The sequence below is a fragment of the Lontra canadensis genome, unplaced genomic scaffold (assembly GCF_010015895.1).
Source record: "Lontra canadensis isolate GAN:19392208 unplaced genomic scaffold, GSC_riverotter_1.0 scaffold36, whole genome shotgun sequence".
NCBI classification, from domain to species: domain Eukaryota; kingdom Metazoa; phylum Chordata; class Mammalia; order Carnivora; family Mustelidae; genus Lontra; species Lontra canadensis.
The window spans coordinates 2,239,862-2,260,716 of record NW_022631030.1 but is presented as its reverse complement, the minus strand read 5'-3'; the positions used below and the strand labels follow the sequence as shown (position 1 = coordinate 2,260,716).

At 40.2% G+C, this 20,855-nt stretch overlaps 1 protein-coding gene across 8 annotated transcripts in view; it reads left to right on the top strand.

Moving 5' to 3' along the window:
- Positions 1-20,855, top strand: part of SIK3 (SIK family kinase 3) — a 251,897-nt gene that overhangs the window by 114,906 nt on the left and 116,136 nt on the right. For all 8 annotated transcript variants that reach the window (XM_032868560.1, XM_032868562.1, XM_032868561.1 and 5 more), the window contains exons 2-3: positions 11,662-11,778; positions 14,927-14,990. In XM_032868560.1, the coding sequence (XP_032724451.1) occupies positions 11,662-11,778; positions 14,927-14,990 (181 nt within the window). The remainder of the gene's footprint in view (positions 1-11,661; positions 11,779-14,926; positions 14,991-20,855) is intronic.

Here is a 20,855-nt window from a genome sequence, read left to right as displayed (position 1 = left end):
GTGACACTTGCCCAAGGTTTGCCACAAATGTATTTTAGTGATGGAGTTGGGAATGGAGTTCTAGATCCCAGCTCTTGGTCCAGTGCTCTTTGGCCATCCCAGTGATTTCCAAATTGTTCTCCAGAGCCTGAGGGTTCTAAAATGTTTGTCTGTTTCTAAACCTTTTGCCCAAAGTTAGCCAGAGTAGCTCCCTCCTCCCTCCTTCCTTCCTTCCTTCCTTCCTTCCTTCCTTCCTTCCTTCCTCCTTCCCTCCCTCCCTCCTCTCCTCTCCTTTCCTTTTCCTTTTCCCTCTCCCCTCTCTTTCTCTTCCTCTCTCTCTCTCTTTCTTTCTTCTTTCTTTCATATTGTGGTTTCTATTGTATTAGCAAGACTTTGTTTAGAAGGGAAAATATCCTGCTGCTGTGTTTGTTAGTTCTGACGTCTCTCCTTCCCTGAACTCTTTATTCTGTGCCATCTTCTACTCAGAAAAGTACTTTTGATTTATTGGCGGGGTTTTGTTTGACTTTGTTTCAAAGATGTCATTGTGTTCTCTGTAGAAATCTGTGACCCAAAGACCTCAGGAAAATTCAAAAGGACTTCTAAACATGGAGGGATAATTATTTTTAGTATGAGGTTATTATCAATGAATGTTTCATTTCCTTGCAGTTCTCTTTGTTCTCTCATCTCATCAGTCTCATTCCTTGTGATTTTCTGGATGGTTTTCCCCGTGATCTGTTGTTTTTTGGAAGATATTTATGCAAATATGTCTACTTTAAATGAAACTTTCTGATGTCTGGAGATTTTGGGGGGTCTCTTTGGTAGTGAGTTATGGGTCATATCAATTTGCTTAAAAACAATCTTGTCAAGATCAGAAGAGGGCCCAAAAGACAGTGTAATGGGTTGGTTTTTGCTTAAATTACGGATACTTTTAATGGTTAAAAAAGCCCCTCACTGGTATTAACTGTACTCAACATTTTAGTCAGTCAGTGCACCATTATGATAACTTAAAATCCTTGATGATACTTTAAAAGGTTCTAGACTTGCACTGTAACATCAGTGTAGGACTGTCACAGAAGGTCAGAATTTAGGATGCATTTAATCCTGCTACAGGAAAGGACAAACAAGTTTACTAAATGTGAAGTCTGTTATATTAAGTACATACTTCATATAATTGTGTTTTTACATTCAATGTGGTACAAAACTGTTAACCTATAGATATATACAATAATAATACATATCATAATGAATTACATTTTAATAGAACAGTTTTTCATATTTTTTATGGCAGGATTATCAATAGTGTTCTTCCTGCCTTTAGAATAAATACCAGAAATTTGAGAATTAATTAATTGTTTACCGTTAGACTTTCCAGAGGAGTGATTTAATTTACTTAAACTTCACTCTTCAGCCCATGAAACACAAACATTAATCATGGAAATATAAAATCTGTTTGATTTGCAAATGTGATGACCATTAACTGTAAGGAACTCATTGAGGCCAGAGTAAATGCTAAAAGCCACCACCCCAAATAGTCCCATTTTGGTGGAATCCCAGAGGGGCTTTTTTTTTTTTTTTTTGCCAGCACTAATGGTGTGCAGTTGTGATTAAGAAAGCCCATCAGAAGGTACTTGGTGCCATGTTCTAACAGGCACAGGGAAACTGGGTCTTTAATTCGGAGAAGACAGCCCAGCATCAGCATTCAGACTAGAAAGCCTGGTTCCAGACAGACGTACATTGTGACAGTTAGCTCACAGGACTAGCACATGAGCACGTGTGACAAGCAGGTCTCAGAAATGGGGAGGGTCAGGTACTCCCTGGTAATGGAGATTGCTTCCAGTTTTCCCTTTGTTTTCATTACCAAAGAGCTGGGAAATGGTAAAAGATGAGGAATTTAGGGTAGTTTTTCAGCTGTTATTGTGTTCCCTTGGCTCACTCAACTTTTTGCTACTGCAGGCTGTCTTATTAGGCCTTGGGGGCATATTAATATAATTTAAAACAACTTAAAATATGAACTGTTGCTGACTTTGTTCACCAGGAACAACACTACCATTGTAAGTTTAGCACCATGCTCAGTGTCATAAATCTCCATCGGGGAAGTATAAGAAAGTTATGTGTGCCACTTGAGTTCAGCATTCTTTCCAGCTGGTGCTTTAAAAAGCTTGAGTGTTCTAGGTGCTACAGCGAAATGTGCTTAACAGGACACAGGCTCCTTGACAAATGCCGTCCTTGGGAAGAGCACACTTCTGTGAGTGTGTGTTATTTTTACCCATGAGCTGGCACTCCAGGACAGAGTACTTCATTAAGAAAATTCATCTTGAAATTCATTCAGCTTTCTGCCTCCGTCTAACCTCACAGTTGAGGTCATTGCCAAGTTTCACCCACATGTCTAATCTCTCTTCTCTGGGACTCAACTGCCATCCTTCATAGCTTCATTTTCTACCATAACTTTAAATTTTGCCTTGGACTAACTGCTGCTCCTTGTTTTTCTTTTACTTCAGAACATTGCTCTGATAATTACTATTTTTTCATAATACCCTTTTCTTGGATACTGTTCTTTGGTGGCCACTTTGAACCGTTGGAGCTTCCTTATTAATCCTTTTCTTCTCTCCAATGCCTTCCTGCGGTCCCTCAGTGTTCAAAGTCTCCTCTTTGCTCTGCATTCTTCAGTCCCACTGCCTCTTTCCTGCTCTTTCCCTTCTGTCCTTTGTTTGAGGGCTTCAGGGTGTTCTTTTAAATAGGTCCCTAACCTTGGAATTAAGCTATTGGTCCAATTCTCAATCTCCCTCTTCAGCTTCCGAGTCATGAACAACTGGAAGTAGATACCTGGAAATGGGTCAGGCACTGCTTTTTGTAATTCTTCATTGTTTTGGTCAACTCCATCCTCTTCTCCACTCCTTGTTCAGTCCATTTCAGTGGGAAACTTAAAGGCAAGAGTTGATTTCAACGTTGTGGAAAGCACGCAAAGTGTTGCCGGCACTGTGTCAGTGTTGAAATGACAGCAGTGGTAGTAATGTCGGTGTGGCTGAGAGAGTTGCCCGTTATGTTAGAGATACTCCTAGGACTTCTGCTTTCTGAGAGGGTAAATGTTAACCAGATGGGAATTACTGGAACTGATAAATCATTTTCTTTTTGTCTGAAAAATTTCCCTTCTCTCCCTTGAATTCCAAGTAATCACCAGAAAATTTCCATTGATTAATTATGCACAATCTGACCATGTTCCACCTTAGGAATTCTTCCAAAATAATGTATGGTTCATGGTCCCTTTTCTCACTTCAGGAAGCTCCCAAGTCTCTATCCTCCAGACGTAAATGCAAGAACAATTTCACTTTTACCGTTTAGTACAGCCAAAGCAGAGAAGTAGAGAAAAGTAAGTGACCTAAAGTCTCGCTAGATATTATGAACGGTTTCCTTTGGGATTCACTGAAACCTGATTTACTCTCACTTTTGGTGGTCATGTTGCGTCCTCCTGTTGGCTGGAATCCCAATCAATCCCTAGGCTTCACAGTTGCATATTGTTCCTGAAAGGGAATTGTGATTGGTAAGTAAAATGGATAGGATAGTCAGTTCTTCCCGAATATCTGTCTTAGCTTTGTCCCTTAAAACTTGATTTGGCTATTTGTTACCGACTCAAATATGGAGTCCTCCTTGATTGGTTGCGACGCAGGAGACAGGATTTCCCAAGAATATGGCCAGCTTACGTCCTGACCATGGCCATGTGGGACATCATTAATTATGGCCTGTTAGTGCCTGCAGATTTAGCCTGCTATCTTAAGAGAGTAAAACTTGGGGCACCTGGGTGGCTCAGTGGGTTAAAGCCTCTGCCTTCGGCTCAGGTCATGATCTCAAGGTCCTGGGATCGAGCCCCACATTGGGCTCTCTGCTCAGCGGGGAGCCTGCTTCCCCCTCTCTCTTCCTGCCTCTCTGCCTACTTGTGATCTCTGTCTGTCAAATAAATAAATAAAATCTTTAAAAAAAAGAGTAAAACTTAATTCTTCCACAGAACCCTGTCGAGACTAGCCTCTACCGGACTGTACAAGGGCACCACCTTAAGCCCATCAGTTGTTCAATAAACATTTTTTAATGGAATTAAATTGAGTTCTTGGAATGCAACTTTTGAGACCTAATTTAAGATTCTCTCCCAAGGCCGTGTTTGAGCATTGAGTGCATTGCAACCTGCCAAGTTTCTTCGAGATCAGTAACTGGCAGTTCTCAACGTTGAGTCCAGTATTTCAGAAGTCATCTTCGTGTAGTACGTGTTAGAGCAGGCAGCTTACTGGCATCGTCCACCATGTGGACCACATATATCATTTAAAAAAATTTTTTCATGTAGTGATATTTACAAACGTAGAAAGGAACGGTGAAACTAGTTTTTTTTTTTCAGCTTTCTTGAGGTGTAATTGACAAAATTGTGAGATATTTAAAGAGCACAACGTGTTGTTTTGTATACTTATACATCGTGTAGGACTCCCCTGATTGAGTTAATTAACACGTTCATCCTCACATATTTGCCTTTTTGGTTTGTTTGGTTGTTTTGTTTGGTTTTGGTGAGAACATTTCAATTCTATCCTCTTAGATTTCAGTTATACAATGGTGTTATCAACTATAGTCACCGTGTTTTACATTAGATCCTCAGGCCTTATTCATCTTTTTTTTTTTTTAAAGATTTTATTTATTTATCAGATAGAGAACACAAGTAGGCAGAGAGGCAGGCAGAGAGAGGGTGGGGGGGAGAAGCAGGCTCCCTGCTGAGCAGAGAGCCCAATGCGGGGCTCGATCCCAGGACCCTGGGATCCTGACCTGAGCCGAAGGCAGAGGCTTTAACCCACTGAGCCACCCAGGCGCCCCCCTTATTCATCTTTTAACTGAAAGTCTGTACCCTTTTACCAGCCTGTCCCTGTTTCACGCCACCCCCCCAGCCCCTGGCGCTCACTTTTCTACTTTCTGTTTCTATGAGTTTGACTTTATTTTTTTTAGATTCCATTTAAGTAATACCATGTGGTAATGTGGTTGTCTTCCTCTCTCGGACTTATTTAACTTGGCACAGTGCCCTCCAGGTTCACCCATGTCATCACAAAGCCTTCTTCCCCCCGCCCCCCCACCCCCCGGGGCTGAATAATATTCAGTTGTGTGTATATATGTATCTGTGTGTGTGTGTGTATCTATCTATCTATAGATAGTTAGATAAGCTACATTTTCTTTATCCATTTGTCTGTTGGCAGACTCTTAGGTTGTTTCCATACCTTGGCTATTGTGAATAATGCTGCAATGAACATGGGGGTGCAGGTACCTTTTTGAGATAGTGACTTCATTTCCTCTGGATATACACCCAGAAATGGGATTGCTGGAGCTGGTAATTCTGTTTTCAATTTCTTAAGGAACCTCCATACTGTTTTCCATAGTGACTGTACCAGTTTGCATTCCCACCAACAGTGCACGAGCTTCCCTTTTCCTCATATCTGTGCCAACATCTGTTATCTCTTGTCTTTGAACAGACACCCTAACAGGCGTGAGATGGTATCTTGTGGTTTTGATTTGCAGTTCCCTGATAACTGGGGGTGTAGAGTACCTTTTCAGGCATGTGTTAGCCATTTGCATGTCTTCTTTTGGAAAATGCCTACTTAGGTCCTTTGTTCATTTTTAAATTGGGTTATTTGTGTTTTTTTCTGTTGAGTCATATGAATTCCTTGTTTATTTTGGATAATTAACCCCTTATGAGATACATGGTCTACCATATTTTCTCCCATTCCGTAAGTTGCCTTTTCATTGAAATTAGTTTTTCGTAATATATTTTATTTAGCCTAGTATCTCTAAAATGATATTTCTTCATGTAATCAATATAAAGTTTATCAATGAGATCTTTTATATTCTCATTTTAATATTAAGGCTTTGAGATTTGGTCTGTATTTAGCATTCATAGCACAGGAGTTTGCACTGGCCACATTTCCAGTGCTCAGTAGTCACATGTGGCCACTGTGCTCTGTATTGGACAGTACGTATCTCAACCGTAAAATAATACTAGGTCTGAGCTGAGAATGATCTAGAAATCAAGAAATAGATAATAAAAATTTACCTGCACCGAGGCATCTGGGTGGCTCAGTTGGTTGAGCGTCTGCCTGCCGCTCAGGTTGTGATCCTGGGGTCCTGGGATGGAGCCCTGAGTTAGGCTCCTTGCTTGGCGGGAACCTGCTTTCCTTCTCCCTCTGCCTCCTGCTCCCCCTGCTTGTGTACTCTCTCTCTCTCAAATAAACAAATAAAATCTTTAAAAAAAATTAGCTACAGAACCTAAGGTAAAAACAACCCCTTTGGAAATCATTCACAATGGCAAAAAGTTTGATATCTGCCTAAATTTTAAGGCATTTCAATGAGTAGAGCTGCTTCAGAGAACACTGAAAAACAAAAAACAAAAAAAACCCCAAAACTTTTCTCCACACTGTCATAATGTTTTCTCTTCCCTTCTTAAAAGCATTCAGTCTGCTTACTATATTTTGTGAAATTATTGTGTGTACATCTGCATACTGGTTTAGGGGAGTGCGCTTTCTCTTTCTGGAGGAATTTTAGCACTTGTGATCTGCATTTTCTTCCTAAGTGGTTCCTTTCTTTAACTGTCCCATTTGCCATTGCATATCCCTGAATGAAAGAACCCACTTTTTTCCTGATGGGTGAGGGGGAAGGGTGGTTTGTTTTGATCTTAATACTGAACCTTTCCTTGGCTTATTGGTTTTTATTCTGTCTCCTTATCTTGCCTGTGAATTCGGTGTCAGGATACGCAAGTGAATTATTGCCTGTTGTGAAGAAAGCACTGTTTTTTCAACTCCATTCCCTGTGAACATTACTGTGCTTGCAAAAATTAGGAAAGAGTTAAAGGAACTGTGGTTTAGAAGTGAGAACTAAAAGGGGGAAATAGCTATTTTCCCCCCTTCTAGAATGAATAATAAAGAACTGTGACTTTAAATTTGGCACAATCTGAATTTAATTTTTTGTCATGCCACATGCCAATGAAAAAAGGGGTCGTCGAATGGAAATATCTTGGGTAGAGAAATTCCAAAGGTCTCTAGGCAAGCTGTATCTATAAGCAACATCTTGGATACAGTGCCGTGTTTAATTAATATTAGTGTCAAGTCATAAAATCCTGCTTCTTGCAAGAGAAAAAGAATTCTATGTAGAACAAGAAACTTTAAGAAATATATGGTCCCTTGGTAATATATTGGAAGTTTCCTTTTTTACTTGTTACGCTTTTCATATGGAGGTACAAGGAGGTGATTCATAGATTCTCAACACCAAAATCTTAACAACATTCTTGGAGAGTTTATCTTCCGTTTACCTACCAATTTACCGTGTGCTGTGGACACATTTCATTTTTCAAGCAGCGAGTGTGTACTTCCAGCCAAAACCCTGATTATGTAGCCGCCACTGATCTGTGGCAGTGAAAATTCACGATCACCGATCCCTTCAGGTAGTCTCAAAATAATCACACTTGCTTGCCAACTCCCCAGTCTCTGACATGGTCTGTTTCTCGGTTTATTTGGTATTTTTCCATTTTCTGGAAAACTTCCATCTTCTAGTTTACAGCTAAAACAGGAGCCGAAGCTTTTGGAGGTTGTCTTTTCCATTCAGTGGTCCTCTCAGGCACGTGTGCCCAGTGACACGTGTGTCCTCCTCTCTGGCTTTGGTACTGAGTCAGGAGGGCGGGGGCCCCCGGCCACCGTGAAGGGAAGCAGAGCGCGCTCTTCCTTGTGCAGCCCTGAGGATCAAGTCCTGCTGTGGGTTTGGTCCTGTGGCTTGGTGTGACGCTCCCGAATGGAATGCGTTTTTCCCCCAGCTTTATTCCTTCCATGTTCTTCCCACATCAGCTCGAAGCCACCAGTTGGTTCTGAATGCGGCTCACAAATTGTTAGCTGCTTCGCCTCTTGGCCCCCTCCGCTTGCCCCTTGAGTTAGGAGCTGATGTGTCTGAGAGCCAGGATTCTGTTGTTTAGTGAAGCGGATCTCATTTTTGCCAACGAATGCCTAACGTTTAAGGCTTGATTCCAGAAAACAAACAACAGGTCAGAGCAGTCCCTGTAATTAACGAGGAAGGCCTGTTCACCACATGCAGGGCATTGTATGCAAAGCAGTCTGCAGCCCTGAGCTTAGGTCCCCAGCAGCCTTTAGAGCGGGTTCTGTTGCCCACATTTCTTAGATAAGGAGACACAAATTACATAGCTTGGTCAAGGTTATACATCAAAAGGGCAGTTCTGAGACTTGGAACCCGGGCAGCTGGACACAAGAGTCCGTCCTTTTGACTCCACGTTCAGGTGCGAGGCCAAGCTTTGCCCGGGTCTTGTTGCATCTTGAATCTCACTGAGGAGAAGACGGGATTTGATGTTTAAAAGCTCTCTGCATCCACCTTCGAAGAACAGATCATACTTAATGCAGTTTTCCCTGAAAAGATAAAGCATTTCAGTATGTGGGGCCCTAGTCCCTTTATGGGGAGGCAGATACACTTGTTAGGAAATGCAGAACTACATCCATACTATACCATTATCTCTATCAAATTAAAAATAGTTTCTAGGTGCGTGGGATATAAGATCTTGTAGCCAGCTGTGTTCTCATAGATGATTAGATTTGGTTTTCTCTGCCTTTGTGAAAATCTTACTGCCTCAGAATGCAAATGAAATTCAGAAGGAGTTCATCGGAGGAGTGAATCGGGAGGCCCTATGACTCTCCCAGTTAATGTGTGACTCAGTTCTCTCTTGCGGGTGAAAGAGTACAAAAATACGGTCAAATGTGTTGAAGGCCCTCATTAACCACCTCCACCCTCTACCCCACTGCTGTTTCTGTGCCGTCCACTGGCAGGCACGGGCAGGTTAGGCGAACTGAGGCCCAGCCCTTGGACAGTTGACAATCAACAGATCTTAGTATTGCTTTCCATTCTCATGGCACACACAGAAAATAATTATTTTCTCTATGGTAAGCAAGTGAGATTTCTTTTTTTTTTCTTTTTAAGATTTTATTTATTTATTTGACAGAGATCACAAGTAGGCAGAGAGGGCAGAGGGAAGCAGGCTCCCTGCTGAGCAGAGAGCCTTGATGCGGGACTCGATCCCAGAACCCTGAGATCATGACCCAAGCTGAAGGCAGAGGGTTAACCCACTGAGCCACCCAGGCGCCCCTCAAGTGAGGTTTCTTGAGGCTAGAGGTGATCCATTGCCACTTGCCCATGGCCTTGGGTACACCTGTAACCCATTTCTAGCACACTAGTTGGGGAGCTCTGTGACAGGGCATATGGCTGCAAGTTTCTAAGCTTGTTATGTATATGCAAGCAATCTGTCAAGTATAATGTGCTATTCATGTGTAAGCATTTATTAATAATTAATTACTATTGAAACCCAGATATTTATTCTGTAAGAGGACATTGCGTACTGTGATTTTTGTGTTTTGGGAGCTGTTCTTGGAGAACCAGGTACAGATGCCAGACCAGTTGCTGGAGTTAAGGTCCTGTATGTGATACGGCACAGTAATGAGAAGTAGAAATGCTGATGAGAGGCACTCAGATGCCCTGCCACTGAGCTGTCCCCCTTGTCCAGGGTGGTGTGATAGAAGACTTCTTCTAGGAGATCGAACAGCTGGTGTGATTTGTTAATGATTCTCCTCCTTCTCCTCATATAATTTCCTATCCCCTTCTCAGCCTATCCCAGTTCTTTCTTTTCTCCAGTTCTGCCTTGTTTGTGAAGTCTTTCCCCGTGTCTGCTTCTCACCCCGGTGAAGGTCATACTCCATCCTCTGTTCTTTTTTTTTTTTTTTTAAAGATTTTATTTATTTAATTGACAGACAAGAGATCACAAGTAGGCAGAGAGGCAGGCAGAGAGAGAGAGAGGAGAAAGCAGGCTCCCTGCCAAGCAGAAAGCCCAATGCGGGACTCGATCCCAGGCCCCTAAGATCATGACCTGAGCCGAAGGCAGAGGCTTAACCCACTGAGCCACCCAGGTGCCCTCCCATCTTCTGTTCTACCATCATACCTTGCTTATAGCTTTGTTGATTCTGTTTCCAACACTGCATTGTTGTCTGTTTCATGTATGTCTCTCCCCTACTAGATTGTGCGCTCCTTGAGCTTAAAGCTGTATCTGATTGAACCTCGGTAGCTTAAGCTACATTCAACTCACCTTATCACATTCCATCATTAGGCAGGGATTGGACGCTCTTGGAATTGAGCTGAAATTTGCCTCCCTGGGCCTTTCTCCCATCAGTCCTCATTCTAATACCTGAAACTTCAAAGTTACTTTAACGTTAGTCATTCTTACATTGGAATCGTCTACCTTGTGTGGTTCCATATAGTCTTTATTGCTCTGGGCTGAGCATTTTTATCACTGGTATTTTGCTCCCCTGGTTTTTTTTTTTATTTTTTATTTTTCTCAGTAAGATTCCTTTCCCTCTCTCGAGTTAGAATCATAGAATTGGAAGAATTGGAAGGGGCTAGAATTTAGCTTTGCTTGGTCCTTCATCAGGCTAATATTCTTTGATTATTTGCTGATCAACTAAGACAGAGATAGAGATATATTTCAGGGCAACATAGTATTTTGAGTATTTCACTAAGAATAGCGAGGAAGTTTAGATTTGGTAGAGTAAAAAAAATTCTTCGTTTTTTATTCTGTTTTAAAATATATGTGCCAGATGCCTGGGTGGCTCATTCGTTAAGCGTCTGCCTTCGGCTCAGGTCATGATCCCAGGGTTCTGGGATTGAGCCCCGCATTGGGCTCCCTGCTCAGCGGGAAGCCTGCTTCTCCCTCTCCCACTCCCCCTGCTTGTGTTCCCTCTCTCACTGTATCTCTCTTTGTTGAATAAATAAAATCTTTAAAAAAATAATAAAATAAAAATGTATATGCTGCTGGATATCTTAACAGTGATGGGCAAAATAGATGTTTGTTGCTAAGCAGTGTATATACACTACAGGAAGATCTTCAGATTTTTAGAACATTACCATTAAGAATTTGACTGTGAAGCCAGCCAGCCTGGGCTTTAGTCCTGGATCTGGTGCATACTAGCTGTAAATGACTTAATCTAGGGTAAATTACTTCATCTCTGTGTGTCGGTTTCCCTTTTTGTGAAATAAGGTTAACAGTAATGTAAGGTATTGTGAGGTATCAGTGATTTAGCACTTGGAAAACATTAAGAATTCTGCTTGGTGCCCAGCAATGTTCGGTATATTGTGACTCTGCTACTACCCACCATACCCCACCACTACTACTATCGATTTATGTTAGCACCTGGTGAGCTGTGGGATGCACCAGTGGAATTTCTGGTCGAACCTTACTAACTCGTCCTGTATTTGTCATTTAAGCATTTCCTCTTCATAAGAGACCCGGCGTACCATCGTCTGCATCAAAGCATGATTTGCCCAGACTGTGATCACATCTGTGGAGTTAGGAAGTATTTTGTTTGTCTTAGGGTTTTACTGTTGGAGCAGTTTAAGAAATGGCAGAAAGACCCATTAGCTTTTGGAATCTGTTCCTTTGAGACCAACTTGCTAGGAATCCATTTCCTGACTTTTTAAAAAGAGTAAAATAATTTTCTTCATTGACATTCTGTAAACAAAATGCTGGTAATTTGCATTATGTGGAATGTAACATCTTAAAGTGGATTTAATTTTCCGTAGCGAACTGCTTTTAATCATGCATCAGAGTAAATTTTCTTCCTCTGTTCTCAGGTTGCTATCAAGATCATAGACAAGACCCAGCTGGATGAAGAAAACTTGAAGAAGATTTTCCGGGAAGTTCAAATTATGAAAATGCTTTGCCACCCCCATATCATCAGGCTGTACCAGGTAGGCTCCTTAGTGATACAGCCTATGGGAGCGAAAAACCCAGAATAGCCACTTGTGTGTATAGAAGAAAAGGTGTCTGGGTGAACATCTGCAGCATTTCTTGGTTTCTGTGTTCACACGTTTATCCTACTGTTTTCCTGCCCACTCGGCACTCAGGTTTGATCTGGCTCTTTACTAGTTAAGTCTGCCTTACCCATGTAAGCCTTTTAAATTTGTTCTTTAAATCATGGGTACCATTGTGTGTGGGGATTACGCCAAAGGATTATTCAGAAGATGACACGAACTTATTTATGTAGATCCGAATCCCAAAACAGAATGGAAAAGCCAAAGGAACAGAGACTTTTTAGGGATGAAAAGCTAGAGGTTAATAGAGCATTATCTTTTTATAACATTCCTTAAATATTCCTTTCTGTGATCCCAGTATGACTTAGGATGGGAAAGTGTATTTTAAGTATGGCCCCTATGTCAGTCAGAACCCACCTCTTTTCTAGCAGGGCCCTAGACTTCGTTTCCTAAGGTAGCATTTGATAATCACAAGATTGATTTGGTGTAATGGAAGAGATTTCCATTCTGGTTTTCTTAGCTTCCCAAGAACCGTGCCCATTTCCTGCCATCCTCAACAATGATTCCCTTACCTTACTGCAAAAGCAGTAAATCTAATGACGAATTTCAAGCCAGATAGGAAGAGAGGACCTTGCCTTAGCAGGCTGGTGGAAGAGACATTTTGGGAGGGGTGGGGCTTTGGGGTGCTTCTCAAGTTGCACTGTGTAGGCAGCCACAGCTCTGCCTCTGCCCAGGGCCAGCCCTGCTCATTGCTTTCTACTAGAACAGCCATCACCTACTTGTCCAGGAAGTGGCCACCCACTCGGTTCATCTGCTGCTGTTAGTCTGCAGTAACGGTCACTGGCCCAGGCCTGGCACCGTGTGTGAGGGTGGAGGTTCAATGGGCGGGCTTTCGTAGTCTGTTAATTTCATGGAAAAGAAAGCATGTCGTGATGTTCGTGTGTGTGATTAAGGCTACAGCTCTAGGGCTCTTTTCTGGCATCAGCTGCTCACATCATGAAATGAATTAGATCAGCAGGAGCCGACTTGTTGAAATTTATCAGACTCCGTTCTGTTGAACCACGCCTACATCGTGCCCCAGAAGCAGACCCGTGAAAGCTTCCTAGTGTTGCCTGAAGCCTTGTGTCTGCAAACTCCGAGGTGTCTAACCTCTGCTTCCTTCCTATCCTGATCGACTGAGGAAACTTCTTGACCTCACTTTTTAAAATAAATCATCTCTAAATAGCTGTGGGGCTTATGAGTCTGACTTTTCTCAAGAGGTTAACTTGTCGGTATTAACCTTATAACTAAATTATCCAAGTTGATCTTTCTTACCCAAGATTTCATTAGCTGGTAGGAGTTCTCATACTTTCAGCCCTGACTTTGAACAATGTCCTCTTTTAAGCTTTAATTTTGCTCTCTGGTGGCTGATATTGTTAATGGGGGATTCCGGGCGGCCAAGGTGAACGGCCGTCAAGTTGTCTTTGTATCCAGGTAGTTTTCAGGTCATTTGCCAAAACTTCAGTCCTGTCAGTTTCTAGAGGGAGCCAAATACAGGTAACTGTGTAGGAAAGATTTTGAGCTACTGAAAAATTTAACAGGAAAGGAACATTTGTAGTCAATAAAAGTCTGTACACCCAGGGGTACAAAAGAGATTTACAGTTTGACATTTACTTTTTTCTTTTCTTTTTTTTTTTCTCAACACCTATGTAAGTTTAGAGCACTTATGTTTGCTATTGTTATGTGACTCAACATACAGGAAGAGCCTGGCGGCAATGCATGTAACAAACAATGAGCTAATATCACCAATATGGAGAGTTCTTAAAAATTAAAGAGAAAAAAAGGACGATAGTTATTAGATTAGAAAAGTACTATGCACTTACATGATGGAATACCATGAAACCATTCAGAAGATCTGTGGTTATAACACGTGGTGCTGTTATATGGTATCGATGTGTAAAGAGGTCAACAATCAAGTAATTGGGAAATAATTTAGCAAAATAATTAACTGTGACTTACGGTGAAAGTCTAAAATTCTCTTCACCAATATGATAGCCACTGGCCAGAGATGGCTCTTGAGTATTAAAATGTGGCTAGATTGAATGAGGAACTGAATTTTTAATTTTAAGACTTTTCATTAATGTGAAAACCAAAGTAGTTTATGATTAAATTTTTTTTGAGATGATAATATTTTGGGTACACTGGCTAAATAAAATATTAGAGTTAATTGCATTTTTTTTTTTACTTATTAATTTGGCTATTAGAAAAGTTAAAATTATATATGAGGCCTGTAGTTTTTTTCCATTGGCCAACATTGGTCTAGAATGATACAGAATAAATTAGCTTATTAACAGTGTTTCCTTTGGGAGAATACAATGGAGAGGGGGCTGGGAAGAAGGAAATCTTTGACCTTTTTTTTTTTTAAATACAGCAGCTATTTAAGAAGTTTATCATGAGCATAGATGCTCATATATTACTTTAAAAAATATTTAATGTAAAAGGTAAAAAAGGAAGAAAGGACTGCCAACACACTACAACTAAGTAAAAAAGGCAAAATAGGGACCAAAACAAAATACAAATGAGTAGATTACTTGAACTTTTGAGTATTTACATTATTATTCCCAATTTTGAATAAGTGGATACAGACAGGAAAGTTGTCATTTCCATTAAAAAAACATATCCACATGTAATTCCCCTTGTTTTCCCCAGGCTTTGTTTTCACTTTGATTGGCTTTTATGGGTGAGGGGGGGCATTTTTGAACTTGAAGTGATCAACGTTGAATGTGAACTTTCTGATTCTTGGCACCTTCTTTGCTTCTCACTGTTGTGGAGCTTACGAGATTACAGAGGCCTCAAGGAACAACAAAAGGACGGTCTCTCAAGCAGTAAATACGTCCTACTTAAAAGTACGAGGACGAATGCCTATTTTCCCAGTTTCTTCTTTATAGCATTTATGCCTGTTCCCCGCTCCGGTGTTTTAAGTTTCCTTTAAGCAGTAATGGTTATTAATATTTCAAATTACCAAAGAGGAGTCATTAGTTTCTCTTCCTATGATATCAGCCTGTCATTTGTGTCACTGTCTGTCGCTTTCCTGCCTTTGTACCAGGTTATGGAGACAGAGCGGATGATTTATCTGGTGACAGAATATGCTAGTGGAGGGGAAATATTTGGTAAGTACCTCTATTGCATTCTTTAAAAAGCTATCGAGCACACCCTAGCGAACCTAAAATAACTGGTCAGTGCCTTTGCCACTTGAGCAGCTGTCACTTGATGCTGTCCCTCAGTGCTGTCATTTTCGATCAAGAATTTTAATTTATTTTGGTTTACCTGTTTAAGTCCCTTCACTGTCTTTGTTTCCTCAGCAAAGCTGTTTTGTTTATTCCAGTGAGGTGTTGACAGTGGAGATTACAGATCTCCCAAAACAAACACCCCTACTGAACGTGGGACCGAGGGTCTTTGCTTTGCCGGATTCCACTGGGGGTTACCACATGTGGTGGAGCTGCCTGGTGTGTGGGCCTCTGTTGTGTGAGAAAAGAGACACTGGGAGCAAACAGTCTCATTCTAATGCTTTCTTTAAACTTTGTTTAAATATAACATGTAACTATATTCTGTACCATGTGTTCGCCGTTCCCTGGATGGTTCTTCTGTTGGGAGGTTTTGTCTACAGTAACTATTTTTTCCTCTAAGACATCACGCAGCATCAGAATTAAGCAGTGAAATCTGCTACCAGGAAATCAGACTTTTAGAGGTGGTAAAAACTGACCAAAAAAATTTCTTTTATAACAGTGATAAATGGAGCCAAGCAGAGGTAAAAGCTAAATTTCCAAATATGCTTTGACATGTCTTTTTATTCTTTCTTAATTTTTTTGTTTTGTTTTGTAAGTAAAGAGAAAGGTTTCTGCTTATACTTTACATTTGTCTAGTTTATTTATTTTTTTAAATTGTGTTTTAGTTTCAGTTGTGGTCAGAATTTTTTTGTGTTTTAAATATTGGTGCTTCCTAATTTAAGTACATTTAAAAGCATGAGATCACTTTTAATGTGCGATGTTCTTATTAATGACTGGTCAGTTGTGACTGTATGGATTTTGTGTGTGTGTATGTGTGTGTGTGTGTGTTAAATTTTCCCTGAAATCTTATAATTTGGGCCTAAGAAGCTTCAGTCTTTTTTAAAGGAGTTATCGTCATTTCTTAGTAGTATTTTTAATTGGCTTTTTGTATGTGCTTATGAACAAAGGTAATTCTGGGAGAAAAGAGACCTTGTCGTTTTAATGTTTATAATAATCAAAGACCCAAACCCATTGCACATCAGATCTAATAGGTAGATCTTCAGGAAAACAGATTTTAAAAAGTACAGCAAAGATAAAGTCCATTGGTCAGAGATTCTTTATGGAAATATAGTGTAAGGCATGAGGAAACAGAATAGGACTTCTTGTAGTGTTATTATAAAAGATGCAGATGAGGAAGAAAATGATGTATTTCCTAAAGAAATCATTGTGACTGCATAGGGATGTAACTGCTCATGAGCTCTGATTTTTTTTTTTTTTTTTAAATGAGCTCTGATTTTTTAAAAGGATCTGTATAAAAGATGAAAAACTAGGCATGATCAGGAACACGAGCTTTGGAGGCAGTTAGGCCTGGTTTGGAGTCAGCTCCTTACCCCCTGTTTGTTGATTTAATTGGAGGAAGTTATTAAATGATTCTGGGATTCAGTTTCATGATCTGTAAAAGCACTGTCTATCGTGTCTGCCCCACAGTTGTGAAGATTAAATGAGATCACACATAGAGAGTCCTCGATCACACACATAGTGATCCTTCACATCCATGTTAAAGAACAGCTGGGAGGGGGCGCCTGGGTGACTCAGTGGGTTAAAACCTCTGCCTTCAGCTCAGGTCATGGTCCCAGGGTCCTGGGATTGAGCCCCGCATCGGGCTTTCTGCTCGGTAGGGAGCCTGCTTCCTCCTCTCTCTCTCTGCCTACCTCTCTGCCTACTTGTAATCTCTCTGTCAAATGAATAAATTAATTAAATCTTTAAAAAAAAAAAAACAGCTGGGAGATTGACTTCTGTCATGACATTGTGAGGAGCTCTGCTGACCCTCATCCCAATGAAACATGAAAATGATGAAAAACCCCCAAAACCATGGTCCTAAGTTTGAATAGCAAATGAAGAGACATTTATTCAAGAACATCTATGAAAATTTGGTAAGAAATGAAAGTGGGATTTTAAAAAAAAGATTTTATTTATTTATTTGAGAGAGAGAGAGAATGAGCAGAGGAAAGAGCAGAGGCAGAGGGAGAAGCAGACTCCCCGATGAGTAGGGAGACAGATGCAGGACTTGATCCTGGGACTCTAGGATCATGACCTGAGCTGAAGGCAGATGCTTAACCAACTGAGTCACCCAGGTGCCTCTGAGAGTGGTTTTTAAACCAATACAGTTCCCTCCTTCCCCCTTGCCAGCACAGTGAGGTAGAAATTCCAATTAGGACTACTGTGGCCTAGAACACAGGTCCCCCCAACCCCAACCTAGACTCTTAGCTCCTGGGAGGAACACGATATCAGCATTCTCTTCCTGTCTCCAGCTGTCTGTTTTTGCAGCCAAGTCCTAGGTGAATGTTATGCAGGAGTGGGGACTCGCTTTGGCCTAGCCCTTACTTGTGGAATTTGGTTGTGGCATGTTGAGAATACTGGAGCCCAGATCATTCTTGCCTCAGATTGTAAGTTGGTTGTTTCATCCCAGGAGGGGAAAACTGAGAGAACCCCAGCCTGTGTCCTGTCTCCTTCCACTGAGCTGTCAGCTCCTACAGTGGAAGTACCACTCAGATAGAACTTTGCCATTGTCCCTAGCTTTAGAGCCCTGGCTCAGAGATTTGCCCAGTGGGAGAAACAAACCATAAAACTGATTACTCCTAATTTGTTCACAGAGGAACAGACTTCATTTGCAACAGAGAAGGAAGAACTTGAAGCCTAAAAGTATTCTAAAGTATAGTGGAGGTTGTGGTAAAAGACATTATACTCTAGGAGAAATCCAGGGAATAAAAGTTACAACAGCCCCCCAGAGACCAGAACAAAAAATCAAACACTGATCTCAGAAACTATTCCTTCAAAGGAACCAAAATTTGATTGGCTTGTTTATAGACCAGTTTATTCCCCAGGGCATTGTTGAAAACAATAGAGCCACTCGCCAGCAATTATTGGAGTCTAACAGCTGGGTGTGGTCAAGGAAGAGAGCCCTCCCGAACCATGATGATCCAGTGATCTGAGGGTAACTGTGGATATACCAAATCTGTGCTTCCCTGAGGAACAACGTTAGAAGCTGAACACTGTGGTTGGGGGAATAAATTTCACTGAAATAGTCCACTAGTCACTAAACAAATAAGCAAATAACAATAACATGTTCTAGAAGGAGAAAGGCATACCAGTACCCAGGGGTGCTATGATACATTATCTAAAATATGTAGTTTCCAACAATAAGGAAATATGAGACATGCAGAGAAGCAGGAAAGTATGAGCCATGCACTGGAAAAAAACAAGCCAAGAAGCTGTCAGAGACACCGCATGTCAGATTTATCAGGAAAAGACTTTAAAGTAGCCATTATAGACATGTTCACAGAAATAAAGTAACTCACAATTAAAGTACCAAAGGAAGATATGATGATGTCACATCAAATTAGAGTATAAATAAAGAAATAAAGATCATTAAGAAAATGAACCACATGGGAACTATATGAAATTGGAAAATAAAATAACTGAAATTAAAAAATTCATTAGATAAGCCTACCTCTAGACTTGACATGGAGAAGAAGAAGCAGTTGTGTAGATAGATTGATGGAGATCATGTAACTTGAAGAAGAAATAGAAAAACAAACTAGGAACAATGAACATAGCCTCAAAGAAATGTGGGACAATATCAAGTGCAACAACATATGTCTAATGGGAGACCAAAAGACGAGAGAGAAATGAAAAGAAAATATATGCAAGGAAATGATGGCTGTAAACTTCACAAATTAATGAAAAACAGTAATTTACATAGGCAGAAAGCTAAACAAAATCCAAGTAGGATTACACACAAAGAGATCCTCAAAAAGATACCTTCTGAAAGAATAGTGAAAGTCAAAGGCAAGGAGAAAATATCAAAAGCAGCAAGAGAAAGATGAGGTATCACTTAAAGGGAGCCCCCTTAGGTTCACATTGGACTTTTCAGCACAAAAAATGCAGGTCAGAAAACAATAGGATAACATTTTCAAAGTGTTCAAAGAGGAAAAACTTATTAACCAAAGTCTTACCTCTAGTAAAGCTATTTTTCAAAAATGAAGGCAAAATAAAGCCTTCACCCAATAATAAAAAAATGAGAGAATTCCCTGATCATGGAAAACGGAGAGGCCCACCTTACAAGAAATACTCAAGAAAGTTCTTTAGGGTAAAAGCAGGTAACCCCAGATGGTAATTTGAGTTCACATAGAAAAAAAAGAACACCAATAAAGGTAATTACGTAATTGTAAAAGACAGAAGAGATGCATACTTTTCTCCTTTCTCCTCTTAACATATTTAAGAAGCAGTTGTATGAAATTTTATATATATATATATATATAAAATACATTCCCTGTAATGTAATATACATATAATATATTTCCTAATAACAGCACAAAGGAGGTGTATGATAAAAGCTACAGTGGGCTGAGGAAATCACTACAGATAGTCAAGAATAATTATAACAATGTATTGTTGGATTTGTAACATTAATTGATGTGATGTTTATTAAAAATTACTACAAAAGTAAAAGGAATAGAGCTATAAAAGAGTAAAAGTTCCATATAATCACTGTAAAATTAAGCTAACATAAGTTAGAAGCCCATTTGGATAAGATAAAATATATACAGTAAACCTTAGAGCATTCAATAAAAAACTTCTTTTTTAATTATAATGTAGGGCAGCCTAGATGATTCGGTTGGTTAAATGTCCAACTCTTGATTTCAGCTCAGGTCCTGAATTCGGGGTCATGTGATTGAGCCCTGCATTGGGCTCCTTGGTGGGCATGGAGCCTGCTTAAGATTCTCTCTCTCCTGCCCTCCCTCCCTCCCTCTCCCTCTGCCCCATCTCTGCTCATGCATGCTCTGTCGCTAAAAACAAAAAAACCCAAAAGACATTGGAAAAGATAGAACAAACCAAACCTAAACCAAACTGAAGGAAGGAGACGATAAAAATTATAGCAGAAATTAATTAAATAGGGAATAGAAAAACAATAGAGAAAGTCAAGACCCCAGATGCTTGTTCTTTGAAATGATCAACAAAACTGACAGATCTTTAGCTAGTCTGACCAAGAGAAAAAGAAAGACTCCAATTACTGGAATAAGAAATGAAGGAGCAGACATTACTACTCACCTTAAAGAAATAAAAATTATTATAAAGGAATACCTGCACAGTTATAAACCAACAGATCATTTAATGTAGATAAAATGGGCAAATTCCTGGAAAGACACAAACTATTAAAACTGATTCAAGAAGAGATAGGCAATCAGAGTAGACATATTAAGTAAAGAGATTGAAGCGGTAATCAAAAAACTACCTATAAAGTCCAGGCCCAGATGGCATCACTGGTGAATTCTACCAGATATTTGAAGAAGAATTAATAACAATTCTTCTTAAAAAGAACTCTTCTTTAAAAAAAGAATAAGAATGGATACTTCCCTTCACATTCTGTGAGGTCAGTTGGTATTACCTTGATGCCAATACGAGACAAAGATATCACAAGAAAAGAAGACTTCAGGGCAATATTCCTTGTGACTCTGGATGCAAAAATCCTCAACAAAATAGTTAGCATGCAAAAAATTAACTACACACCGGGTGCCTGGGTAGCTCAGTTGATTAAGTGTCTGACTGTTGATTTTGGCTCAGGTCATGATCTTGGTTCAGGCTTTGCACTGGGCATGGAGCCTGCCTGGAATTTTCTCTCTCCCTCTCCCCCAACACCTCACCCCAACCCTCTTTGTGGAAAAAAAAAAAAAAAAAGAATTTCACACTATGACCAAGTGGAACTTA